Source organism: Pongo abelii, chromosome 9, assembly GCF_028885655.2.
Source record: "Pongo abelii isolate AG06213 chromosome 9, NHGRI_mPonAbe1-v2.0_pri, whole genome shotgun sequence".
Lineage (NCBI taxonomy): Eukaryota > Metazoa > Chordata > Mammalia > Primates > Hominidae > Pongo > Pongo abelii.
Window position 1 is genome coordinate 96,658,668 of NC_071994.2, and position 27,988 is coordinate 96,686,655.

A 27,988-nucleotide genomic window follows, 5' to 3' on the forward strand; every position below is an offset into this window, starting at 1 on the left:
AGGGACTTTGTACAAGTTGTGACTTAAATAATATTTTTTCCGCTTCTATAGGTTTATGATCTGAATAAAATTGCAAAAGAAATCAAGCTGCCTGGAGCTTTTATTCTTGGAGCAGGAGCAGGTCCATTTCAGACTCTCGGGTTCAATTCTGAGGTCAGCATATATAAGAAAATTATTTTACTTTATTGATGTGACATTTGGTTTGTCTTTTTGCTTTTAGTGCCAAAAATCCTACTTTTTGAGTGAATTATAAATCTCTCTGCAGGTTTGATACTACTTGATATAGATTTCTGCTATAGCACACACTCCAGCTGGACTAACTGTAATGGAGTACTAACTTATAGTTTTAGATTTTCTTAGGTCATAGCTTCAGCCTTAGATAAATGCAGGGTTCTGTGGTATTCTGTTGAAGGTTCTGGATTATAAAATATTTATATTCTTACAGGATTCCGAGCTTCTCTATAAATCTTTGCTTTGGGTATGCAGGCAGCTTTGGATTAGAAGATGAATGGAATATTAGTGATCTAGTCAACTCCTTCTTCCAGATCAAATAGTAGGAAACTATCACAATACTATGATGGTTATTTATAAAAGTTAATAGTTATTACTAGTATATATTATTACCATGTGAAAATATTACTGTTTCTTTGAATCTCATGAATACAAGACTTCAGTCTGATCATTCTCTTATAACCTCTTCAGATATGACTAATAGTAGTCATACAAGTTCTTTGCAGAAACATTAATACAATTTGCCTAGTGTTCAAGTTAGGAAAAAAAGCATAAAATTCAAAATAAGTTATTTAACACAAGTTACAGATACACCGTAAGACATCCAATAAATTTTTTTTTTTTTTTTTTTGAGACGGAGCCTCGCTCTATTGCCATGCTGGAGTGCAGTGGCGTGATCTTGGCTCACTGCAACCTCCACCTCCCAGGTTCAAGCAATTCTCTTGCCTCAGCCTCCTGAGTAGCTGGGACTACAGGTGCGTGCCACCACGCCCAGCTAATTTTTGTATTTTTAGTAGAGACAGGGTTTCACCATGTTGGCCAGGATGGTCTTGATCTCTTCTCTTGACCTCGTGATCAGCCCCTCTTGGCCTCCCAAAGTGCTGGGATTATAGGCATGAGCCACGGCGCCCAGCCTATAAATGTTTTGCAAGTTTTTTATGTCTAAAATTAAATATTATGTATTTTATGTTCTCTTATTAGGACTTGAACTAAAATGTCTTAAAAGGATTAAATGTTTTGTAACATTATTCAAGATATTCTCTTTGCAGAGATACAAAGATTGACTAATTGCCTCACTTTCTTTTCAGTTTATGCCAGTTATTCAGACAGAAAGTGAACACAAGCCTCCTGTAAATGGAAGTTACTTTGCCCATGTGAACCCTGCAGATGGAGGGTGCCTACTGGAGAAATACAGTGAGAAATGTCATGATTTTGAGTGTGCATTACTGGCTAATCTTTTTGCCAGTGAGGGCCAACCTGGCAAGGTGATTGTGTCCATAAAAATACAATATTCCCTAAATGTTCTCAGAAAGCTTAAAATGTGGACTTTTACTGCCACAAATATGGTTTTGCTAAGAAAATTAGTTTCCCACTTTGGGAGGCCAAGCTGGGTGGATAACTTGAGGTCAACTTGAGGTCAGGAGTTCAAGACCAGCCTGGTCAACATGGTGAAACCCCATCTGTACCAAAAAATACAAAAATTAGCAGGGTGTGGTGGTGTGTGCCTGTAGTCCCAGCTACTCGGGGGGCTGAGGTGAGAGAATCGCTCAGACTCGGAAGGCAGAGGTTGCAGTGAGCCAGGATCACGCTGCTACACTCCAGTCTGGGCCACTGAGTGAGACTCTGTCTCAAAAAAAAAAAAAAGAGAAAATTAGAACTTCCTAAGTCAAAGCTCTTTAAATAACCCAGTAATGAAAGGTTCAGAGAGTATGACAGGCAGAGCAAAAGTCATCTTTAAGGTTAAGAATAATATGGCTGAAGGCCAGATGCAGTGGCTCACGCCTGTAATCCCAGCATTTTGGGAGGCCAAGGCGGGTAGATCACCTGAGGTCAAGCGTTTGAGACCAGTCTGGCCAACATGGCGAAACCTCGTCTCTACTAAAAATACAAAAATTAGACAGGGAAGGTGGCACATGCCTGTAGTCCCAGCTACTTGGGAGGCTGAGGCAGGAGAATTGCTTGAACCTGGGAGACAGAGGTTGCAGTGAGCCAAGATCACACCATTGCACAACAAAGCAAGACTCTGTCTCAAAAAAAAAAAAAAAAAAAAAAAAAAGAATAGTATGGCTGGCACAATGCCTATTATTCCAGTCCTTTGAGAGGCCAAAGCTGGAAGATCACTTAAGGCTGGCAGTTTCAGACCAGCCTGGGCAACATGGCAAGACCTTGTCTCAAAAAAAAAAAAAAAATTTTTTTTTTTTAATTAGCCAGGTGTGGTGGTACATGCCTATAGTCCTAGCTACTCAGGAGGCTGATGCAGGAGGATCCCTTGTGCCCAGGTGTTTGAGGCTGCAATGAGCTATGATCACACCACTGCACTCCTACCTGGGTGACAGCAAGACCTGTCTTAAAAAAAAAAAAAAAAAGAAGACTACTTAGTAAGCAAGACCTTTTTCTGAGAACTAAAAGGTTACAGAATATTAATTTGGGGAGTGACTTTGTCATCTACATGAACCATACAGCTAAAATAAATAATGCCTACTTACAGGTAGTAAATAGGTTATTTGCTCCTTTCTGATGAATCATACATTGCTCTAGATAGAAATGGTGGTTGCAAAAACTTACAGCAAGAAGAAAGTAAGGAAAACTAATGCCTTACTTCATATTTACTTCCTATTAGTACGCAAAAAGATGATTTCAGTGTTAGCTTTTGTGAAGACTCTCCAGTTTTGGAAGTAGAGATAGCCTCTTCAGCTACTTTGAGATAAGAGATTGAGAAGTGAAAGTACTTAACGTCCAAGTTGTGGAGATAATATAGTACAGAATTTTAAGGGAAGTGAGAAAATGTAATCATTTTCTCGTCATCCCCACTTACCAAAGGTTAATTCCTTTAACCAAAGAATTACCAAAGGTAATTCTCAATCTTTGACTGCCTGGACACGTATGTTAAGAGTCTCTAGATTCTGTACACTGAGAAACTTGTCTTTCTCAGTTTCTCAGTTCAAGAAAGCATGCTTAAGACTTATTAGTAAATTACATATAACTGATAAGTATGTGTGCGTGTGTGTGTGTATACATATATATATGATTGATCAAGATTCACAGGATTGCAACGTCTCAACTCAGATCTGGGGGCTCTAATCAAAGAACAGAATATTTGCTTGATAGAATTAAATTATATAATGTTTTACTTTGGTAGTTATTTTGCAGCATAGTCAATGGTATGCATCTTTATGTCCTCTATAGGTAATTGAGGTGAAAGCCAAAAGAAGAACTGGACCACTTAACTTTGTGACTTGTATGAGACAGACCCTGGAAAAACATTATGGAAATAAGCCTATAGGAATGGGAGGTACTTTCATAATTCAGAAGGGAAAAGTGAAGTCTCACGTTATGGTAAGAGCCCGTGTGTGCATACATGCATGAAGGAGTTTGTGTGTGTGCACATACTTAAGATCTTAGGATTTTTTTTTTTAATTTTAAACGGATCCTTGCTCTGTTGCCCATGCTGGAGTGTAGTGGCACGATCTTGGCTCACTGCAACCTCCACCTCCCGGATTCAAGGGATTCTCCTGCCTCAGCCTACTGAGTAGCTGGGATTATAGGCATTCAGCATCACAACCGGCTCATTTTATAGTTTTAGTAGAGACAGGTTTTGCCACATTGGCCAGACTGGTGTCGAACTCCTGACCTCAGCTGATCCACCCACCTCGGCCTCCCAAAGTGCTGAGATTACAGACGTGAGACACTGCACCGGGCCAGATCTTAGGATTGTAAAGTATGTGTTGGGAATTCTACATTTGAAGACACTCTAAACAAATCCTTTTTACTATGATTGTATTACTTTAAAATTTAAATGATAATATTGTAAATCAGATTGTAAGATAATGTCTTTGTCCATGTTAATATATTAGAACTTTATTTTGGATATGTTTGTTTTTAAGATCAAGATAAATTCAAGGCCTGCAGAGTGACTCATGCCTGTAATCCCAGCACTTTGGGAGGCCCAGGTGGGAGGACCGCTGGAGGCCAGGAATTCAAAACCAGCCTGCTCAACATAGTGATGATGGCCGCGGCAGGCTCTCTGGAGCGGCTGCAGCAGGGAGGCACGGCTGAGGCTACACACTCTATGGAGTGGGTTGGAGCTGAAGACAGGTGGGAGTCCCGCCCCTTCCGAGTTGGCACTGGAGCTCCCTTGGTGCCACTGCAATTGCCCAAGCCATGGCTGTGGTCCCTAGCATCCCTGTGCTCTCCCAGCGGGAACAGGCAAGAGCCCTAACTTCCCAGGCGCAGCTACAGCAGCTCAAACCCGCGGCTGCAGACCTGGGTCTCCCGCTCCACGGAGCAGGCAGGAGCCCTGCCTTCACACAGCTGCAGCTGCCCAAACCGTGGCTGTGGACCCAGGCATTCCTGCATTCTTGAGGGTCTGGGAAGGCCCCCACTGCTCTTAGAGGCTTGGAAATGCCTGCTCCCACTGCCTGGCTTCTTCCTGCTGTCGGCGCCTGCTCCGATCCAGGAGCAAAGTCAGGCAGAGCCCTGTCGCTGTCACAGCCCAGCCAGGTGTGCACACGCTCAGGGCACTGCTGACATACCAGCCAGCCCCCTGCCGTCCCGACCCCTTCTGGATTTTGGGCGCTGACACGAGCATAGAAGAGAAGCTGAGCGGGGGCTGAGAGCAGCTCCACACTGACCTTCAGGCACCCCTTGGCACCTACAGCCTGGATTCCATGATGGGCAGCAGGAGGCAGACAGGTTCCAGGGCAGAAGGGGGCGGGTTTCCGGTGAGGCCCCACTTTCAGGCCAGGGAAGGCCTGAAGGCTGGGGGCCCAGCTGCCAATCCCACACACCAGAGTGGAAACTTGTGGTGCCTTTTCCAGGCCCACCGTGATCATCCCACTGTACTCCAGCCTGGGTGACAGAGCCAGACCCTGTCAGGAAACAACAGATGCTGGAGAGGTTGTGGAAAAATAGGAACGCTTTTACACTGTTGGTGGGAGTGTAAATTAGTTCAACCATTGTGGAAGTCAGTGTGGTGATTCCTCAAGGATCTAGAACTGGAAATACATTTGACCCGGCAATCCCATTACTGGGCATATACCCAAAGGATTATAAATCATTCTGTGATAAAGACACATGCACACATATGTTTATTGCAGCACTATTCACAATAGCAAAGACTTGGAACCAACCCAAATGACTGGATTAAGAAAATGTGGTACATATACACCATGGAATACTATGCAGCCATAAAAAAGGATGAATTTATGTCCTTTTCAGGGACATGGATGAAGCTGGAAACCATCATTCTCAGCAAACTATCATAAGATCAGAAAACCAAACACCCCATGTTCTCACTCATAAGTGGGAGTTGAACAATGGGAACACATGGGCACAGGGAGGGGAACATCACACACCGGGGCCTTTCGGGGAGTGGGGGACTGGGAAAGGGATAGCATTAGGAGAAATACCTAATGTAGGTGACGGGTTGATGGGTGCAGCAAACCACCAGGGCACGCGTATACCTATGTAACAAAACTGCATGTTCTGCACATGTAACCCAGAACAAAGTATAATTAAAAAATAATAATAAATAAAATATATTTTTAAAATTTTTAATTCTTAGTAATATTCAGTATGTTTACCTATGTAATTATCTTTTGTTGTAGCCTGCAGAATTTTCTTCCTGCCCCTTGAACTCTGATGAAGAAGTGAATAAATGGTTGCATTTTTATGAAATGAAAGCTCCTTTGGTTTGTCTACCAGTTTTTGTCTCCAGAGACCCAGTAAGTCTGTGTCTGTTTTTTATATTATACTACAATGATAATGCTTGATTTTTAGGATAATCTTTGAGAACTAGGCACTTTTGTGTTTGTTGTTGTTGTTTTGAGACAGTTTCACTCTTGTTGCCCAGGCTAGAGTGCAATGGCACGATCTCAGCTTACTGCAACCTCCGCCTCCTGGGTTCAAGTGATTCTCCTACCTCAGCCTCCCGGGTAGCTGGGATTATAGGCATGCGCCACCATGCCTGGCTAATTTTTGTATTTTTAGTAGATGGGGTTTCACCACGTTGGTCAGGCTGGTCTCAAACCACTGACCTCAGGTGATCCACCCACCTCTGCCTCCCAAAGTGTTGGGATTACAAGCGTGAGCCACCACGCCCGGCCATGTGTTGTTATTTAAGAGTGAGGGTAGCCTCTAGAATTATTTTGGAAGATAAGGGAGCTCTTCACTATCATATGAGTTAGGCAGAGCAGATTTTACCTTTGAGAAAATGAAGGCACAAGCATTTTAAATAACACCCAAAATTATTTTATTAAATAGCAGGTGTAGCTGGGCATGGTCACATGCCCCAGTATTCTTAGCTACTGAGGAGGCTGACTTGAACCCAGAAGTTTGAGACCAGCCTGGGTAACAGTATAACCCCCATCAAAAAAAAAAAACAAATAGTAGAGTCACAACTAGGATTCAGGTCTCCTGTCATCTTGTTTGGTGTTCTTTATATTATAATACTATACACTAGAAAAAATATTACAGACCAATTCAAAGCAAATACCTACTAAAATAGTGGTCATATCTTTTCTTTTTTTTATATTTTGTGACAGAGTCTCACTCTGTTGCCCAGGCTGGAGTGCAGTGATGCAATCTCGGCTCACTGCACCCTCCGCCTCCTGGGTTCATGTGATTCTCCTGCCTCACCCTCCTGAGTAGCTGGGATTACCGGTGCTTACCACCACACCCTGCTAATTTTTGTATTTTCGGTAGAGACAGGGTTTTGCCATGTTGACCAGCCTGGTCTCGAGCTCCTGACCTCAAGTGATCTGCCCGCCTCAGCCTCCCAAAGTGGTGGGATTACAGGCATGAGCTACTCTGCCTACCCTGGTCATATCTTTTGATCCAGTGATTACATATCTAGGATTTTATACTTAAATATATGCATAATTGTGTAAAATTACTAGTTAAAAGGTTTACAGTATTGTTGTAGTAGCAAAAGTATTAGAAATAATGCAAGTGTCAGTTGAGAAGTTACATACACAATAGAATACCATGTAGGTATAAAAGAATGAGGAAGCTCTTTTATGATTTCATATACAAAGATCTCAAAACTATATTGTTACATGAAAAAAAGTTACATGCAGAAAAGTGTGTACAAAATACTACATTTGAGTAAAAATAAAAGTTAGTATTTATGGAAGGATATACAAGAAACTGCTTACATTGGTTACCTGCTAGGAAGGGGAGTGAGTGGTAAGGGCAAGAGAGAAGAAGATATATTTTACTGAATATATCATTTTGCCCCCTTTGAATTTAGAACATGTGAATGTATTACCTATTTAAAAAATAAAAACTATTGCAACATAAAAAGTTATCCTCCCCCTTAAACTCTAAGCAATAATTTGAGTACTAACATATTGTTTGTCTGTTATCTTAGGGGTTTGATTTGCGACTGGAGCACACTCATTTTTTTAGTCATCATGGAGAAGGTGGACACTACCATTATGACACTACTCCAGATATAGTGGAATATCTTGGATACTTCTTACCTGCAGAGTTTCTCTATCGCATTGATCAACCAAAAGAGACTCATTCAATTGGGCGAGATTAAATCAGCTGATACTTATTTAGAAAAAGAAATAATTAAGATTAATTAATTGATTGACTCATTAATACTGATATAAAACCAATAGAAATTCCACAGGCCAGGCACAATGGCTCATGCCTATAATCCCAGCACTTTGGGAGGCTGAGGCAGGAGGCACACTGGAGCCCAGGAGTTTAAGACCAGCTTGGGCAACATAGCAAGACCCTGTCTATTTTTTTAAAAAAGCAAAAAATAGAAATTATCTCACTACTTTAAACCCCATTTTTTCCACTTCATATGAAAGAATATATTGATAATATATTCTATGTTATTTCATAGATCTGTCTGAAAGAGATTGGGAACAAAAATATCTAATTGAGATATTCTTTAATTTTTTACATAGCAGCTTTTTTTTTTATTCTATAGTATCAGCAAAATCAGTCATGTTTATACCTTGAATATAAATATCAGGAATCATGCAATTATTTCTACTATGTATTTAGTAGTATCTTATATTTGTATAACATTATTACATTTTGCAAATTAGTATCACAACTGCTAAGTAGATGTTTCTGAGTATTAGAAAAATCAGTGTTATTACCTGCAGGACATTAAAAAACATTTGAAAAAGAGAAAAAGAAAAATCAGTGTTTAGAAATGTTGATAGTTATTGAATCTTTGAATTGAATTTTAAAAATCCATTCTAGTAATCAGAGTATACCTTTTTTATAGAACAAGGTGGCAGGTGGGGAGCCCTTTACCCTTCTGGTGAAGTTAAACCATAGAAATTTACAATTTGCCTTTCACAAACATTAGCAGTCCGGGCATGGTGGCTGAAGCCTGTGATCCCAGCATGTTGGGAGGCCGAGTGGGAGGATTGCCTGAGCCTAGGAGTTTAAGACCAGCCTGGGCACCATGGTGAGACCCCATCTCTATTATTTAAAATGTTTCTTAAATAAAAAATAAAAACACAAACATTAGCAACTAGTTGGCTAGCCATAATTCCTCCCTTGTTTTGATTGCCTGTTAGAAGCAATTTTTATTTCACTGGTTATTTGCAAGAGAAGGGGTAAAAAAACAGCATCAGAGTGCAACATTGAAGTGAGCTTACTTTAATTTGTAAGTGAAGCTGTTTCTGAACATGACCACTATCGTTGCTGAAATTAAAATTATACTCACTGATTGTAATGGTTGAAATTTTCCTGAATAATCATTAGCCAAAGATCAACTCTCTAATGGTGCTAATGGCAATCTTGCTAATGTGCAAATTTAGGAAGTCTTTAGTACTAAGTACATAATTTTCAAATAATATTTTTTAATTGTCTACTTTGGATGTTAGCTATGTCTTGTGAGTATAAATTCCTATTTTAAGCACTATTTTGATGCAAAAAAAGAATAAAAAATTTAATTTGTGATATATTATGTTTGTAATAGCTTACCTCCAGACAAAATAATAGTCTTTCATTTAACAAATATGTATTGAACACCTACCCTTCTCTCTGGAGTGTACACTTCATGCGGGCAAGGGCCTTGTTCACGACTGTAGCACTAGTGCCTTTAACAGTGCTAGCAAAGCAGCCACTCGGATGATTATACCAAACACTTTACTAAAGCTGGAGATCTGTCTAGTGGGGAAGACAAACAATAAATATATAATATGTCAGGTGGTATTAAGTGCTATGAAAAGAAAGCAGTAGATGGACTGTAAAGGAGGATGCTATTTTTTTGTGGCCATCCCACACTAAGACAGGATGCATTCCACATTCAAAATTTGGTTCAGATGTCCAGACTGATAGCCAAGTTCAGTGGCTCACGCCTGTAATCCTAGTACTTAGGGAGGCCAAGGTAGGAGGATCACTTCAGGCCAGGAGTTCAAGGCCAGCCTGGGCAACATAGAGAGACCCCCATCTCTGCAAAAAAAGAAAAAAAATTTTTAATTACCTGGGCATGGTTGTGCACACCTGTTGTCCCAGCTGTTCAGGAGGCTGAGGCACGAGAATCACTTGAGCCCAGAAGTTGGAGGCTACAGTGAGCTATGATTGTACCATTGCACTGTAGCCTGGGTAACACAGTGAGACCCTGTCTCAAAAAAAAAAAAAAATGACTGATGAAGCCACACACACACCAACAGAGTATGAAAGGGTTGTTATTCACATAATGAAGCTTTCTGGGGAAAGCAGGGCAGCTCCTAAGCAGGATTTGACAACAGAGAAGGAGACTGACTTGGAGTTTTTTGGTGGTTAGGGAGTAGGGCCAGAGTGATGTTTCTTGCATGTGGTTTGAATTTCCCACTGGTATCAAAGAAGGAAACACCCAGGCTGGCTTGCTTTATTTTTTTAAAGAGATGGTGTCTCACTATGTTGCCTAGGCTGGGCTCAAGTCATCTTCCTGCCTCGGCCTCTCAAAGTGCTGGGATTACAGGCATGGGCCACCATGTCTGGCGAGCACTCAGGCTTTCTTAGCTTGCCAGAGGTGTAGGGCATAAGGGGACAAGGGGTGGGATAAGGCTTAAAAGCCACCAGCAGTCAAACATAAATTCAGTCAGATTCTTAATTACAGATTTCAGATCTGATTTCAGATCAGAGTTTATTTCAGGTCAGATTCCAGGTGTAGAGATCATCTGAAGCAGTCCTGGGCCTCTTCACACTACAGATATAAACACTGCCTTTACTCTTCCATTAGTGTCCTCCAAAATGGGGTGCATGGACAGCAGGTACACATGACCTTCCAAGGGGTGTGGGAATATTAGAACATCTATTTGTATATTTTATTTCGTCCTTTTAAGTTTCTGTAGTTTTGTGTACATTTCTTATGTTAGGGATTTCAGTTCAAAATTGTATTGCTGATAGACACAATTCAAAAAGCGTGGAGACCAGGTACATTCACACCATCTAATAGAGATGGGGGAAAAAATCAAAATGCTTTTCTTTTTAAATTTTTTCTTAGTTTTGTTTCTTTATAGAGACAGGGTTTCGCCATGGTGGCCAGGCTGTTCTCAAACTCCTGGCCTCAAGTGATCTGCCTGTCTCAGCCTCTCAAATTGCTGGGATTACAGGCATGAGGCACTGCACCTCACCCAAAGTGCTTTTCTTACTCTTACATTCACTCAGTATAACACAGAAAGCTTCTGTGACCAGATGCATGGGGGTTTTTCCCACACACCAAGCAATTCTCCAGCAGACATCAGCTGGGGGTCCTATAACTTAATTCTAACACTATTTACTTGGAGATAGCATCAGATCCCGCAGTTTAATGGTTCAATCCTCCAAGACTGCCTCCCACTTCCGATGCCAATCACAAGCTTCAGGTTGTGACCTGTACTTCTGACCAACCCACTGTAAATCGGGGTCTCTATGCCTGCCTCTTCAGGTTTGATTAATTTGCTTAGAGCAGATCACTGAACCCAGGGAAACACTTTACTTATGTTTTCCAGTTTATTAATAAAGGATATAATAAAGTATACAGATGAACAGCCAGATGGAAGAGATGCATATGGAAAGGCCAGCAGAAGTCCAGAGCTTCCACACCGTTTCTGGGTGCCCCACCTTCTAGGCATGTCCACATGTTCAGCAATTTGGAAGCTATCCAAACCCTTTTCTTTTGGATTTTGGCTTTGTTTTTGTTTTTGAGACAGGTTCTCACTCTGTCACCCAGGCTGGAGTGCAGTGGCATGATCTCTGCTCACTGAAACCTCTGCCTCCCAGGCTCACGCAATCCTCCCCTCTCCGCCTCCTGAGTAACTGGGACTAACAGGTGTGTGCCATGACGCCCAGCCAATTTTTGTATTTTTTGTAGAGATGGGGTCTCATCATGTTACCTGGGCTTGTCTTGAAGTCCTGGGCTCAAGTGATCCACCCGCCTCTGCCTTTCTTTTGGGATTTTATAGAGGCTTCCTTATGTAGGCAGAATTGATTAAATTATTGGTCATTGGTGATAAGTTCAACCTTCAGCCTCTCCTCTCCTTCAAGGTTGGGGTTGGGGCTGAAAGCTATAATTCTTTAATCACGTGGTTAGTTCCTGGGCAAGGAGCCCCTATCCTGAAGCTATCCAGGAGCTTCTGGCATGCAGAAACCCACTTATCACTGTCATTTCATTAGCATACAAAAAACCATTTATCACTTTGGAGATTCCCAGGGTTTTAGGAGCTGTGTGCCAGAATACTGGCACTAAGACTATCTATACATACTGCATATCTTATTATACATCACAGTGTCATACCATCTTTCCAAACCTAAAATAAGAACACAGATAAACCTAAAGAATTGTCATCCAACCAGGTGCAATGGCTCATGCCTGTAATCCCAGCATTTTGGAAGGCTGAGGTGGGAGGATCGCTTGAGCCCAGGAGTTTGAGACCAGCCTGGGCAACATAGTGAGACCCCATCTCTACAAAAACGAAAAAAAATTAGCTGGCATGGTGGCACACACCTGTAGTCCCAGCTACTTTGGAGGCTGAGGCAGGAGGATCACTTGAGACCTGGAGGCTGAAGCTATAGTGAATCCAGATGGCACCACCTCAGTCCATCCTCGGCAACAGAGTCAGACCATGTTCCTTTAAAGAAGAATATGTCATCCAAAAGACCACCAGGATGGCTAAATAGTAGAAAGGAGAGCTATATTGGTGATTTCAGTTTGCACAGCGGGAAGAGACAGTCTCCAGCTTATGCCAAAAGTGCTCTCTTCCCAGAGGGAAAAGGGCAGGTTGGTTTTTATGCCTCACAGGGCCTGTATCACACAATAGAGTGAAACATATTCAGCAGGTTTGGGAGAAAAGTTATACATATCTATGAGGGAAGTAGAACACGTGCAATGGATAAACATATATGTAACACACATCCCACGTTCACTTTGGGGTAAGGTTTTAACATTAAAATAAGGTGGAACTTGGCTCTTCATGTCAAAAGGTGAACTATTGGACACAAAGTTTGCATGCAGTCTCTATAAACTGGCTGAAACTGGCTCGAGGTCTTCAGTTGCTTACCAGGAAAGAATTTTTGTAAGGCTGGTCCTTTGTCCAATCAGAGATATAGTGGTTTGGATTGTAAATCAGGTTTGGTAAGGTTCTGACAATTTTCCCAATAGCTCCTATTTTTAGCGAATTTAGCAAGATTGTGTTTTTTCTTGTAGCCTTAGGAATTTGCGAAGTTCCCATGCCAACCAAGCCCTGAATCCTCCACCCATAGGTAACTTTCGTTTTCTTAACTTTAGGGTTCTTCTTAGTTGATAAAGGAGCACCCATTTTGGTCTTCCAGATAACAGAACACAATCTGACAGGGCAATTGTGTGACTAAAATAATGAAATATTAAAAACTGAATTTTCCACAGAAAATCTGGTATATTCATTGGCTAAATCTATGATTACTCTTCCTAGAACTCCTACCTTTAGCCTCATTTCTCTGATATGCTCTGTTTTTCTGACTCATATTAACCACAACGAGGATTAACTTCTTCAAATTTAGACTAACACTTGATATTATTTGCATTGGCAACCTAATATTTGTCACTACAGTAAATACCTGATATGGTTTGGCTCTGTGTCCCCACCTAAGTCTCAGGTTGAACTGTAATCCCCAGGCTTGGGGGTGGGGCTTTGTGGGAGGTGATTGGATCACGGGTGTGGTTTCTAATGGTTTAGCACCATCCCCCTGGTGCTATCTTGTGATAGAGTTCTCCCAAGGTCTGCTTGTTTGAAAGCGCCTCCCACTTCACCCTCTCTTTGTCACCTGCTGGCCATGTGAAGATGTGCCTGCCTCCCCTTTGCAGTGGCTCATGCCTGGAATCCCAGCACTTTGGGAGGCCGAGGCAGGCAGATCACGAGGTCAGCAGATCGACACCATCCTGGCTAACACGGTGAAACCCCATCTCTACTAAAAATACAAAAAATTAGCCGGGCATGGTGGTGGGCACCTACTGTCCCAGCTACTAGGGAGGCTAAGGCAGGAGAATGGTGTGAACCTGGGAGGTGGAGCTTGCAGTGAGCCGAGATCTCGCGCCACTGCACTCCAGCCTGGGTGACAGAGAGACTCTGTCTCAAAAAAAAAAAAAAAAAAATTTTTTTTCTTTTCTTTTCTTTTCTTTTTTTTTTTTTTTTTTGAGACAGGGTATGGCTCTGTTACCCAGGCTAGAGTGCAATGGCATGATCTCAGCTCACTGCAACCTCTGCCTCCCAGGCTCAAACCATCCTCGCACCTTAGCCTCCAGAGTAGCTGGGACTACAGGCACATGCCACACCCAGCTAATTTTTATTTTATCTTATTTTTTTATTTTAGAGGCAGGGTTTCATCACATTGCCCAGCCTGGTCTCGAACTCCTGGACTCAAGTGCTTCTCCCACTTCAGCCTCCCAAAATTCTGGGTACAGACATGAGCCACTGTTCCCATCCTGCCTGCCTCCCTTTGCCTTCGCCCCATGATTGTAAGTTTCCTGAGGCCTCCCCAGAAGCAGAAGCCTGTATAACCTGCAGAACCATGAGCCCATTAAACCTCTCTTTTTTATAAATTACCCTGTCTCAGGTATGTCTTTACAGCATGCGAGAACAGACTGATACAACACCAAAATGCAGATTTCTGTTTGCTTTTGGTTTTAAAGCTCAGCTTCCTTTTAATTTACCTGTAAAGCCTCTGTGTGGCCTAATCTTTCGTTCAGTAGCAATTTACTATTACATACTATACTAGGTGCTCTGGTACATGCTGTAGTGGTATTAGTATATAGTAGTATGTACTCTACTGGTATATATGGTACATATTGTACTGGTACATACTGTGCCAGGTACTAGGAATACAAAGATGAATAAGACATAGTCCCTGACCTGGAAGAGCTCGGTCTAGTGGGGACACTGACATGCATAGAGGAGAAGACCAAGCTTCCCTTTCACTCTTTCTGAAGGCTCATTGAAAATAAACTGACAAAAAGCAGACTAACAGGAGAAAACGGCATACAAACTTTATTTAATGTGCATAAGCATGAGGGAACCTCAGGAGAATGATTACTCAATAATCCAATGAGGTCCAGATTATATACCCTTCTTCATAGAGGAAGGGGAGATGGTGGGCACGGGGGTATAGGAGTAAAAGATTTTTAGGGAAAATGAATGAGCTCCAAGAACAATGGCCTGGAAGAAAGTTATTTTGAACTCTGGGGGAGGTGGCAGGAAGATGAGGGGCAGAACTTTACTGTGAGCAAAGGTTATCTTATATAGATAATGTCTCCCAGGTAATCCTCGTGGAGCTGCACTCAGAAGAATAAATGAAAGCCAGATCGGGTACAGTGGCTCATGCCTCTAATTCCAGCACTTTGGGAGGCCGAGGCGGGTGGATCACCTGAGGTCAGGAGTTTGAGACCAGCCTGGCCAACATGGAGAAACCCCATCTCTACTAAAAATACAAAAATTAACCAGGCATGGTGGCAGGCACCTGTAATTTCAGCTACTCCGGAGGCTGAGGCAGGAGAATCACTTGAACGTGGGAGGCAGAAGTTGCAGTGAGCTGAGATCATGCCACTGCACTCCAGCCTGGGTGACAGAGTGAGACTCTGTCTCAAAAAAAAAAAAAAAAGAGAAAAGCCTGCCTGGACATGGTGACAACTCCCAGTGTCATCTTTTTGGTGGTTAACCTTCTCTGGTTATTTGATGAGATTCCTAGAAAGGGGATTCACTGCATTTTTTTTTTTTTTTTTTTTTTGGAAAGAAGCTTCCCTGCTCACAAAAGGAAGTTCCAGAGTCCTTCCAGATGCTTCAGGAAAGGAAGAAGATCAGAGAGATGGGGAAGCTGAGGAAGGTCAGAGAGATCCCTTGGTTCTGAGGCTTATTTCTGAGACCTTTTAATATTCCTTAATTCAAAACATTCAGCATACCAAAGTGCTGTATTTTACAATTTCGTTTTCTAAGTCCCAACTCAGGTGAAAAAATAATTGAAATAAAATAGAATAAATCCTATCAGTATTGCCCTATGTCGTTTTTTGTTTTTTGAGATGGAGTCTCACTCCGTTGCCCAGGCTGGAGTGCAATGGTGCAATCTTGGCTCACTGCAATCTCTGCCTCCCAGGTTCAAGTGATCCTCCTGTCTTGGCCTCTGGAGTAGCTGGGACTACAGGCACACACCACCAGGCCCAGCTAATTTTTGTATTTTTAGTGGAGACGGGGTTTTGCCATGTTGGCCAGGCTGGTCTCGAACTCCTGACCTCAGGTAATCCGCCTGCCTCAGCCTCCCAAAGTGCTTGGATTACAGGCGTGGGCCACTGCAGCCGGCCAGTATTGCCCTATATTGTACTGTACACTGTTAAGTTTAGCCTAAAGCTGCCTCCTTACATATTTTAAGTTTGGCCTAAAGGTTTCTCCATACCTAGTGAAATGTAATGTAACTGGATGTGTAAATGGACTTGTGAAAGGAAAATAAATCTTGGAACCCCAAAATCACTAAGCCAAAAGAAAAGTCAAGCTGGGAACTATGTCAGACACCTGCCTCCCATTTTATTCCTAAATAAGACAGCTACAAAGATTAGAAGCTATATACCTCCCTCACAATTGTCCACAATACCTTGTGGACAAAGGACAGACAGAACTCAAAGTCATCCCTCTGAGGCTCACCTGAGACAAATGCGTATCTCATTGCTTTCTCTGCCCTATTGTTTAAGTAAAAACAATATGCACAGTCACTGAGCCAGACTAAATTGTGTATTCAGTGGAAGGCTGATCAAGGACTCAAAAGAATGCAACCTTTTCCTTTTATCTCTTATCTACTTCTAACCTGGAAGTCCCCACAGAGTTGTCCTGCCTTATCTGACGGAACCAATGTATATCTTACACAGATTAATTGATGTCTCATGTCTCCCTAAAATGTATAAAACCAACGTGTGCTCTGACCGTCCTGGGCACATGTTGTCAGGACCTCCTGAGGCTATGTCACACTGCATCCTTAACCTTGGCAAATTAAACTTTCTAAATTGGCTGAGACCTGTCTCAGATATTTTAGGTTCACAGACTGTTACTCTTGTAACAAGTAGCCAAGTCTCAACCAATCACAGCAGCCATACTCCAACCACTCACAGGTGGCCAACTGTTTGAACCACCTTCAAATAAGGCAAATGCTGAGCTGTAACCAATCCAGCTGTTCCTGTACCTCCCTTCCATTTTGTGTAGGCCACTTTCCTTTTTCTGTCCTTAAATCCTCTCCAACCATCTGGCAGCACTGGAGTCACTTCTGGACCTATTCTGTTCTGGGGGTTGCCCAATTCAAGAATTGTTCTTTGTTCAATTAAGCTCCGTTTAATTTGTCTAAAATTTTTCTTTTAACAACATGTTAAAGGAAACTGAATATCATAACAAGAGAAATTTACTAAAGAACACATGGGCCAGGCACAGTGGCTCACACCTGTAATCCCAGCACTCTCGGAGGCTGAGGTGGGCAGATCTGTTGAGCCCAGGAGTTCGAGATCAGCCTGGGCAACATGGAGAAACTCTGTCTCTACCGAAAACACAAAAAAATAGCCAGATATGGTAGTGCATGCCTGTAGTCCCAGCTACTTAGAAGGCTGAGGCTGGAGGATCACTTGAGCCCAGGAGGCAAAGGCTGCAGCGAGCTGAGATCCTGCCATTGCACTCCAGTCTGGGTGACCAGAGTGAGACCTTGTATGATGGTTGATATTGTCAACTTGATTGGATTGAAAGATGCAAATTATTGTTCCTCAATGTGTCTGTGAGGGTGTTGCCAAAGGAGATTAACATTTGAGTCAATGGCCTGGGAGAGGCAGACTCACCCTCAATGTGGGTGGGCACCATCCAATCAACTGCCAGTGCAGCTAGAAAAAAAGCAGGCAAAAGAAGGTGGGAGAAGGTGACTTGCTGAGTCTTCCACCCTTTATCTTTCTCCCATGATGGATGCTTCCTGCCCTCAAACATCAGACTCCAAATTCTTCAGTTTTTGGACTCTTGTACTTACACCAGTGGTTTTCCAGGGGCTCTTGGGCCTTTGGCCACAGGCTGAAGGATGCACTGTCAGCTTCCCTACTTTTGAGGTTTTGGGAGTCAGACTGACTTCATTGCTCCTCAGCAGACTGACTTCATTGCTCCTCAGCAGACTGACTTCATTGCTCCTCAGCTTGCAGACGGCCTATTATGAGACTTCACCTTGTGATTGTGTGAGTCAATACTCCTTTATAAACTCCCCTTCATATATACATCTATCCTATTCTGTCTCTCTAGAGAACTCTGACTAATGTACCTCATCTTTAAAAAAAAAACAAAAAAACAAACAAAAAAACATGAATTTGAACTTCTGGTGCTGGCCAAGATGGAATAAGCCTTGGCCAGCACCAAGACTTAGCACAACAACCTGTTTCCCACACAATTACAAAATATAGAACTTTGCATGAAAAACAAAAAGCATCCCTTTCAGAACAGTTGAAAATTAAACAATGGGCTGGGCATGGTGGCTCATGCCAGTAGGCCCAGAACTTTGGAAGGCCCAGGTGGGAGGATTGCTTAAGCCCAGGAGTTTTGTTACGGGATCTTTGGGGTGTCACTTTTCTGGCTGGAAACCTGTGGCTGGTAGTGCCTTTGCTTGAGCTTTGCTCAGGCATGCTGGACTCATTCCACCCATTCAGCCTGGCAGGCTATGCTCAGCTCATGCTACTGGCTGGGATCCCATGCCTCCAAGAAAGACTGTGAGTCAGGCATGGAGAGGTGAGGGGTATCTGAGCAAGCATGGGATCCAGCCACTGCACAGACATGCTGGCTGGACCAGGTGCACCACAAGCTGCTTCCCCAGCTGGCATTGGGGAATGTGGTGGTGTCCGGAAGCTTGGAGACATCAGAAACCGCAGGGCCTCAAAGAGAGAGTCACAGCCCTGGCTCAGGGAGTTTCCAGGTCTGGCCTCCCCAAAGGGCTGCAGCTCTTCTTCTCTCCACCCACAATGTGGTGAGCAAGGGGCATGTTTCAGTCCTGTTTGTGTTACAGCTCTTTTAGTCTTGCCTTTCAGCAAGTCCCAAGTTCTTGTCCTGCAACCAGGAAGAATGAGGTATGCAAACAAGTGAAAGGTGAGCAAGATGAAAAGGAGCTTCAATGAGCATTAGAACAGCTCAAAGAAGACCTGCAGTGGGCAGCTCCTTCCCATAGACAGGGTGTCCTGATGAGTGTTCAGCTCCTAGCAGAAAGGGTAGCTCCTCTCTGCAGGCAGGTCATCCCAACAATTGTTCAGTTCTCAGCAGAGAGAGTAGCTCCTCTCTGCAGTGGGTTGTCTCACCATCTGTAGCTCTCACCAGAGAGGAGGCCCTAGAGTTGGTGGCTCCTCTCTGTAGGCAGGTTGTCCTGTCATCTCCCTGTCCTCTGCTTTGCTCTGGCTGAGCCTGGGGCTTTTATGAGCCTCAGAGGGGAAGAAGTGTGCACTGATTGATCCAAGGGCAGCCATGGATAGGCCAAGAAAAGCCACCACAAGTCTTCACTCTGGTTCCTGGGACTGGCAGTTTGGCCCCCAGCATTCAGGCCCTCCCTGACCTGAAGGTGGGGCCTCACCGGGGACCCACGCTTTTCTGCCCAGAAGCCTGTCTGCCTCCTGCCGCTGTCCATGGTGCCCAGGCTGCTCAAGTCAAGGGTCACCTGTAGGCCAGTGCTGAGCCTATTGATTTTTTTGTTTGTTTTGTTTGAGACAGAGTCTCATTCTGTTGCCCTGACTGGAGTGCAGCGCCCCCCTCAGCTTCCCCACTATGCTTGTTGGTACCCAAAGTCTGGAGGGGCCAAGGCAGCAGGGGGCCGGCATGTCAGCACTGCCCCAAGTGTGTGCACACCTGGCTGGGCTGTGACAGTACCCCAGCTTGGCCCCATGTTGCTCCAAGATCAGAGCAGGTGCCAACAGCAGGGAGAAGCCAGGCAGTAGGAGCAGTCACTTCTGAGACCATGGGGTTGGGGGACTTCCCAGGCCTCCAAGAGAGGCCCAGGTCTGGAGGTGTGGGGCATGTGGGGTGCCTGCCTGCTCTGGCCCCCAAGAACACAGGAAGGCCTGAGTCCACAGCCCCAGCTTGGGCAGCTGCAGTTGCACCTGGGGTGGGGGGGATGGGTGCTGCTGCCTGCTCCCAGCTCCCACCAGTTCTGTGGAGCATGCAGCCCCAGCCAGGTCCCTTGCAGTCTGCGGCAGGAGCTCCAGGTCCTTGCTGGGCCCGGGCCAGCATCGGGGCAGGGGTGATGTTGCTGTGAGCTCCCCACATGGCCCTGGCACTCAGGGGTGACCTGGGGCTCCCCTCTGCCTAGCTCATGGCCCTTCCCTGGTTGGGGAGCTTCTGGGACCAGATCACAGGTGCAGGCCAGAGCCAGCTATCAGGAGTGTCAGGTTCAGCAGTCACCCTGATGTGGGGCAGACCTTGGGGATGTGGCTCCAGGGGGCCCCACACAGAGCCTCCTCCTGAGGTGCAGGAACCCAGAGCCATCAGCGGGGTGGGAACAGCGGCCACTGGCCAGGTCTCTGAAGCAGGTGCCACTCCCACTTCCCACCCCAGGCCCCCAAAGCACGGCCCCAACTCTGCGCCCTGGGCCTGGGCCCTATGCTTTATCTGCAAGCGCAGCACTGCCTGGAGCCCAGCTCCACCTCAGGGCACCTCTCTGCCCTACTGTGGTTTTCCCCCACTGGTGGGCAACCTGGCCTGGCCCCATTGTGGTGGCCCCCAGGGCAGCAGGCTGCAGGAGGGCTGACCACCTCCTCCCCATGCCCTCCCCATAGCCAGGGCTCAATGGCAGTGGCCACTCTGGATGGCCTGCCAATGCCATCAGTTTGAGACCAGCCTGGACAAGATAGTGAGATCCTGCCTCTACAAAAATTAAAAATTAACTAGGTGTGGTGGTGCACACCTGTAGTCCCAGCTACTAGGGAGGCTGAGGTGGAAGGATCATTTGAGCCCAGGAGGTCACGGCTGCAGTGAGCCATGATCAGGTGACTGCACTCCAGTCAGGGCAACAGAGTGAGACCCTGTCTCAAACAAAACAAAACAAACAAACAAAAAAACCAATAGGCAAGTTGATAAGGGAAGTCAAAACTGAAGAAATGAATAATATGATAATGAGTTTCCTCTTTTTCCTCTCCTCTTTTATCGTCTGGATTTGACCAAAGGCAGCTTGCATTGGAGGAACTACGCAACCAGCATGGAGAACAAAAGCTCCCAAGAGACAGTCCCTCTTTCTCACCAGAGAACCAGGAAAAGGAGCCCCATGTAACCACATGGAGAAAAGTCTCCCTTTTGGCTGGGTGTGGTGGCTCATGCCTGTAATCCCAGCGCTTTGGGAGGCCGAGGCAGGCAGATCACCTGAGGTCAGGAGTTTGAGACCAGCCTGACCAACATGGAGAAACCCCATCTCTACTAAAAATACAAAATTAGCTGGGCGTGGTGGCACATGCCTGTAATCCCTGCTACTTGGGAGGCTGAGGCAGGAGAATTGCTTGAACCCGGGAGGCAGAGGTTGCGGTGAGCCAAGATCACACCATTTCACTCCAGCCTGGACAACAAGAGCAAAACTCGATCTCAAAAAGAAAAAAAAAAAAGTCTCCCTTTTTTTCCCCTTATGTTTTCTGTTCTCTCCTGGCCCTCTTCTGTTGTCTCCATGCACCTGTTAGTCCCAGATATTTGGCAGGCTGAGGTAGGAGGATCCCTTGACTAGCCCCATTGCAGGCAAAGCTGTTCTGCTGCATCAGTGGCAGCAGGTGAGCTGTTACCTAAAAGTCTCAGAGAAAAACACATCTCTTGGGCCAGAGGAATCAGGAAATGAGCCTCTTGTGATCCTATTTTCTCTCTCTTTTACTACTGTATATGGAGGGTGGTCCCAGTAATACAGAACTGCACGACAGGGGGCGCTAAAACTAAGATACACTGGCCAGAGGAAGTGGGGAAAAGGGGTGTGATTCATAGTATTCTTTTATTAACACTTTAATTCTTGTAATGACTTGGAACGCGAATCCCAAATTATCTTACACTCTGTTCTGTTCTTTTTGTGCTTTGGTTTGGATTTTTCCATTGACTAGCCTTTGAGTTCATTAATCCTGTTCTCTACTGTATCAAATCTTTTATTAAACCTATCCAATGACAAAATTCAAATGTCAAAATCCTAACCCCTAAGGTGATGGTATTAGGGGGTGGGGCCTGTTGGGAAGCGATTAAGCCATGGAGGCAGAGCCCTCATGAAGGGGATTGGTACCCTTATAAAAGAGACCTGAGGGAGCTTGTTTATCTTTTCCAAGTGAGAACTCAGCAAGAAGGTGTTGTGTATAAATCAGGAAGTGGGTCTTCACCAGATACCAAATCTACTGGCACCTTGATCTTGAACTTCTCAGCCTCCAGAACTGTGAGAAATAACTTTCTGTTGTTTATTAAAAAAAAAAAAGAAAAGAAAAGAAAGAAACAGGTCAGGCATGGTCACTCACACCTGTAATCCCAGTACTTTGGGAGGCTGAGGCAGGAGGATCACCTGAGACCAGGAATTCAAGATCAGCCTGGGCAAGATGGTGAAACCTTATCTCTACAAAATAATTGTTTTTAATTATCTGGGCATGGTGGCATGCACCTGTTAGTTCCAGCTATTCGGGAGGCTGAGGTGGGAGGATCCCTTGAGCCCAGGAGTTCCAGGCTGCAGTGAGCTCTGATCACACCACTGCACCCCAGTCTGGGCAACAGAGCGAGACTCTGTCTCTAAAAACAAACAAACAATCTATCCAATGGGTTCCTGATTTTAACTTCTTTTTTTTTTTTTTTTTTTTTTTAAGAGATAGGGTCATGCTCTGTTGGCCAGACTGGAGTAGAGTGGCACAGTTACAGCTCACTGCAGCCTCAACCTCTGGGGCTCAAGTGATCCTCCACCCCAGCGCCCCAAGTAGCTGGGACTACAGGCGCACGCCACCACACCCAGCTAATTTTTGTATTTTTTTTTTTTTTTTTGTAGAGATGGGGTTTCACCATGTTGCCCAGGCTGGTCTGGAATTCTTGGGCTCAAGGGATCCACTTGCCTTGGCCTCCCAAAGTGCTGGGATTACAGGCATGAGCCACTGCACCTGGCTGCCCAGCTAATTTTTTAAAAAAATTTTGTGTAGAGATGGAATCTTGCTATGTTGCCCACAGTGGTCTCAAACTCCTGGTCTCAAGGGATCCTCCCATCTAGGCCTCCTAAAGTTCTGGGATTACAAGCATAAGCCACCACACCTAGCATATGTATTCTTTTAAAACAAAACAAGCCAGACACTCTGCAATGGACTAAAGAAAATCAGTTAACGCTGAAAGGGATTAAAAGGGGCCTTAGAGATGCCCCAGGGTGGGATCCCCAAGTTATAATATTCCATTTCATTGTTTGTTTTTGAAAATCAGGGAAACGCCTTAGACATTCTGACATAAAAACAGGGAGCCCAAAACAGACCTATAGGCTACTATAGTCAGTAACTGGACCCTTTGGCTAAAGCATTGCCCCCTTGCATGAGGGCAATAACTTCCACTGCTTTGTTAGTAAGAGCCACCAGAGAAATAGTGATGCGAAGTTCCTGTCACTTAGTTCCACATTCTGTGAAAACACTTCAAAATTGGCACCACATTCAACATTATTCAGTCATCGGACTACTTATGAAGTTCTTTTTTCTGTACCTCATATTACAATCTCTAGGTGCAATAATCTAAACTCTGCCATTCTTTTGCCTCGAGACGAGATTGCATAATCTTTACTTTTATTTTTATTTTTTTCAAGGCAGAGTCTTGCTCTGTCACCCAGGCTGGAGTGCCGTGGCCCAAGCACAGCTCACCAGCTCACTGTAGGCTTGACCTGCTGGCCTGGAGCAATCCTTCCGCCTAATTTTTTGATTTTTTTTTTTTTTTTTTTTTTTTTTTTTTTTTTTTTTTTTAGAGGTGAGGTCTCACTATGTTGCGAAGGCTGGTCTCAAACTCCTGGCCACACGTGACCTTCCCACCTCTGCCTCCCAAAGTGTTGGATTACAGGCGTGAGCCACCGTGCCCGGCCATAAGTGCATAATCTTAACCGACCAGTTTCTCTCTCCTATAACGGACCTGCAAGAGATTCCCCTTATTAACGCTGACATTGTTTGGCTTAGAGATAGATTCCCCTTATTAACGCTGATGTTGTTTGGCTTACAGATGGATCTTACCTAAAGAATAAACCTAGGACTTATTGCACAGATTACGCTATAGTATCTTTTTTTCTTTATTGAGACAGAGTCTTGCTCTGTCACCCAAGCTGGAGTGCAGAGGCGCGATCTTGGCTCACTGCAACGTCCACCTCCCAGGTTCAAGCAATTCTCCTGCCTCAGCCTCCCCAGTAGCTGAGATTACAGGCAGGTGCCCGCCACCACACCTGGCTAATTTTTGTATTTTTAGTAGAGACGGGGTCTCGCCATATCACCCAGGCTGGTCTCAAACTCCTGAGCTCAGGCAATCCACCCACCTCAGCCTCCCACAGTACTGGGAATACAGGCGTGAGCCACCGCGCCCAGCCAGGTTACTCTATAGTATCTTTATTTATTTATATATATATTTATAATACTTTAAGTTCTAAGGTGCATGTGCACAACGTGCAGGTTTGTTACATATGTATACATGTGCCATGTTGGTGTGCTGCACCCATTAACTCGTCATTTAGCATTAGATATATCTTCTAATGCTATCCCTCCCCCCTCCCCCCACCCCACAACAGTCCCCAGAGTGTGATGTTCCCCTTCCTGTGTCCATTTCTTCTCATTGTTCAATTCCCACCTATGAGTGAGAACATGCGGTGTTTGGTTTTTTGTCCTTGCGATAGTTTACTGAGAATGATGATTTCCAGCTTCATCCATGTCCCTACTCATCATTTTTTATGGCTGCATAGTATTCCGTGGTGCATATGTGCCACGTTTGCTTAATCCAGTCTATCATTGTTGGACATCTGGGTTGGTTCCAAGTCTTTGCTATTGTGAGTAGTGCCGCAATAAACATACGTGTGCATGTGTCTTTATAGCAGCATGATTTATAATCCTTTGGGTATATACCCAGTAATGGGATGGCTGGGTTAAATGGTATTTCTAGTTCTAGATCCCTGAGGAAGCGCCACACTGTCTTCCACAATGGTTGAACTAGTTTACAGTCCCACCAACAGTGTAATCCTATGTCTCCACATCCTCTCCAGCACCTGTTGTTTCCTGACTTTTTAATGATCGCCATTCTAACTGGTGTGAGATGATAGCTCATTGTGGTTTTGATTTGCATTTCTCTGATGGCCAGTGATGATGAGCATTTTTCCATGCATCTGTTGGCTGCATAAATGTCTTCTTTTGAGAAGTGTCTGTTCATATCCTTTGCCCACTTTTTGATGGGGTTGGTTGTTTTTTTCTTGAAAATTTGTTTGAGTTCTTTGTAGAGTCTGGATATTAGCCCTTTGTCAGATGAGTAGATTGCAAAAATTTTCTCCCATTCTGTAGGATGCCTGTTCCCCCTGATGGTAGTTTCTTTTGCTGTGCAGAAGCTCTTTAATTACATCCCATTTGTCAATTTTGGCTTTTGTTGCCATTGCTTTTGGTGTTTTAGACATGAAGTCCTTGCCCATGCCTATGTCCTGAATGGTATTGCCTAGGTTTTCTTCTAGGGTTTTTATGGTTTTAGGTCTAACATTTAAGTCTTTAATCCATCTTGAATTAATTTTTGTATAAGGTGTAAGGAAGGGATCCAGTTTCAGCTTTCTACCTATGGCTAGCCAGTTTTCCCAGCACCATTTGTTAAATAGGGAATCCTTTCCCCATTGCTTGTTTTTGTCAGGTTTGTCACAGATCAGATGGTTGTAGATGTGTGGTATTATTTCTGAGGCCTCTGTTCTGTTCCATTGATCTATATCTCTGTTTTGGTACCAGTACCATGCTGTTTTGGTTACTGTAGCCTTGTAGTATAGTTTGAAGTCAGGTAGCGTGATGCCTCCAGCTTTGTTCTTTTGGCTTAGGACTGACTTGGCAATGCGGGCTCTTTTTTGGTTCCATATGAACCTTAAAGTAGTTTTTTCCAATTCTGTGAAGAAAGTCATTGGTAGCTTGATGGGGATGGCATGGAATCTATAAATTACCTTGGGCAGTATGGCCATTTTCACAATATTGATTCTTCCTATCCATGAGCATGAAATGTTCTTCCATTTGTTTGTGTCCTCTTTTATTTTGTTGAGCAGTGATTTGTAGTTCTCCTTGAAGAGGTCCTTCACATGCCTTTTAAGTTGGATTCCTAGGTATTTTATTCTCTTTGAAGCAATTGTGAATGGGAATGGTGCTCACTACCATGCCCGGCTAATTTTTGTATTTTTAGTAGAAAAGGGGTTTCACCATATTGGCCAGGCTGGTCTCGAACTCCTGACCTTATGATCTGCCCATCTCAGCCTCCCAAAGTGCTGGGATTATAGTCATGAGCCACTGTGCCCGGCCAATAACATGGGCAAGGACTTCATGTCTAAAATTAGCCGGGCATGGTAGTGAGCACCATTCCCATTCACAATTGCTTCAAAGAGAATAAAATACCTAGGAATCCAACTTAAAAGGCATGTGAAGGACCTCTTCAAGGAGAACTACAAATTTTTAAGATCCCATGGCCAAAGGCTTCTACTGGCTTTGCTTAACCCAAGATCAACCCCTTTGGAAAACATCAGTTGTACCCATTTGAAATAATAACTCACATACCTATGAATCTGTCCCAGGAAATGGTAACTCCTTAACTGTAAGGGGAGATATATTCCTTTGTTGTTCTAACCTTATGAGACAATTAACTAAAAATTATTACTTAGTGAAAGATTATTTCCTAATGGGTTCCTGGGATATGAAAAATTCAAGACCCACAATTTTCACCCAGGAGATTGTATCTACTGGAAACAACATCCTCTAAAGGACTCTCTCCAACCAAGTGGAAGTGCTCTTACCAAGTGCTTCTTAGTAACCCTTTTGCTATTATATTAGAAGGAATAGACTCCTGGCCGGGTGTGGTGGCTCATGAATGTAATCCCAGCACTTTGGGAGGCCAAGGTGGATGGATCGCCTGAGCTCAGGAGTTCACCAGCCTGGGCAACATGGTGTGACCCCATCTCTACTAAAAATACAAAAATTAGCCGGGTGTGGTGGTGGGCGCCTGCCTGTAATCCCAGCTACTGGGGATGCTGAGGCAGGAGAATCACTTGAACCCGGGAGGCACAGGTTGCAGTGAGCTGAGATTGCATCACTGCACTGCAGCCTGGGTGACAGAATGAGACTCCATCTCAAAAAAACAAAAAACAAAAACTGGAATAGACTCCTGGATCCATGTCTGGATCTGAAGAGGGCTCCATCTCCTGAGGGACTGCTTCCCAAGAAGGTGATCTCTGTTTCAGAATAAGTCAATGACAGGTCTAGAACAAGATAACATCTGATGTAGGTGGCTAAAACCCAAGACTCCAAACCAGGCCTGTATCTAAACAAATGCTTAATATTAGCAAATGTTAATACATGGGAAAGACTTTCCTTTACAAGCTCCCATTAAACTTCTTTCTTTTTGTCCTTAGTTTTCATGTCTTGGCACTACTATCATTAACTGTCACCCATAAAGCAAACCTCTTTTTGCAGTGGGCTTAGGACTATGCTAATAGATTATTTTAAAAAATGCTTGTTGAACATGTGGTCTCATGCCCCTTTCCAGTAGTTCTGGCTTTCCTGGTGGGTATCTCCTCTCCAAGGAAAGAAATATATTGCTCCAAGGAGAGAAGATATTGCATAGAATATCAGAAATATATTTGTGTTTCTTAAAAACAGTCATGGTGCTTGACACTAGTATGATGAAGGATAAAGTACATCACTAGCCTATTAATAATACTTTAAAGGCTGGGCGCAGTAGCTCAAACCTGTAATCCCTGCACTTTGGGAAGCCAAGGCGGGCAGATCGACTGAGCTCAGGAGTTTGAGACCAGCCTGGCCAGCAAAGTGAGACCCTGTCTTGACTAAAAATACAAAAATTAGTCAGTCGTGGTGGTGTGCACCTGTAGTCCCAGCTACTCGGGAGGCTAAGGCAGGAGAATCACTTGAACCTAGGAGGCGGAGGTTGCAGTGAGCCAAGATCGCACCACTGCACTCCAGCCTGGGTGACAGAGCAAAACTCCATCTCAAAAAACAAAACAAAAACAAAACAAAATAAAACAAAACCTTTACAGAGTAAAAGGCATGGAAGGAGCTTCTTAGTAAAAGAAACTAGTTTGTTAACTTTAATGCTGGCACTGTTCCAACTAAGTAACTGTCCCAATT

At 44.0% G+C, this 27,988-nt stretch overlaps 1 protein-coding gene across 18 annotated transcripts in view; it reads left to right on the forward strand.

Annotated features, from left to right (window-relative positions):
• C9H11orf54 (chromosome 9 C11orf54 homolog) overlaps nt 1-21,815 on the forward strand; it is a 34,481-nt gene extending 12,666 nt beyond the window's left edge. For 4 of the 18 annotated variants that reach the window (XM_054524947.1, XM_002822355.6, XM_009246955.3 and 1 more), the window contains 5 exons: nt 52-153; nt 1,320-1,496; nt 3,418-3,567; nt 5,838-5,954; nt 7,601-9,882. In XM_054524947.1, coding sequence (XP_054380922.1) covers nt 52-153; nt 1,320-1,496; nt 3,418-3,567; nt 5,838-5,954; nt 7,601-7,774 — 720 coding nt within the window. In that variant the 3' untranslated portion in view covers nt 7,775-9,882. Of the gene's footprint in view, nt 1-51; nt 154-1,319; nt 1,497-3,417; nt 3,568-5,837; nt 5,955-7,600; nt 9,883-12,877; nt 13,719-14,019; nt 14,252-15,435; nt 15,526-20,842 lie in introns of those variants that run through there. The other 14 variants (XM_054524938.2, XM_054524943.2, XM_054524939.2 and 11 more) reach the window with 9 other exon arrangements.
• Nucleotides 21,816-27,988: the final 6,173 nt, after the last annotated feature.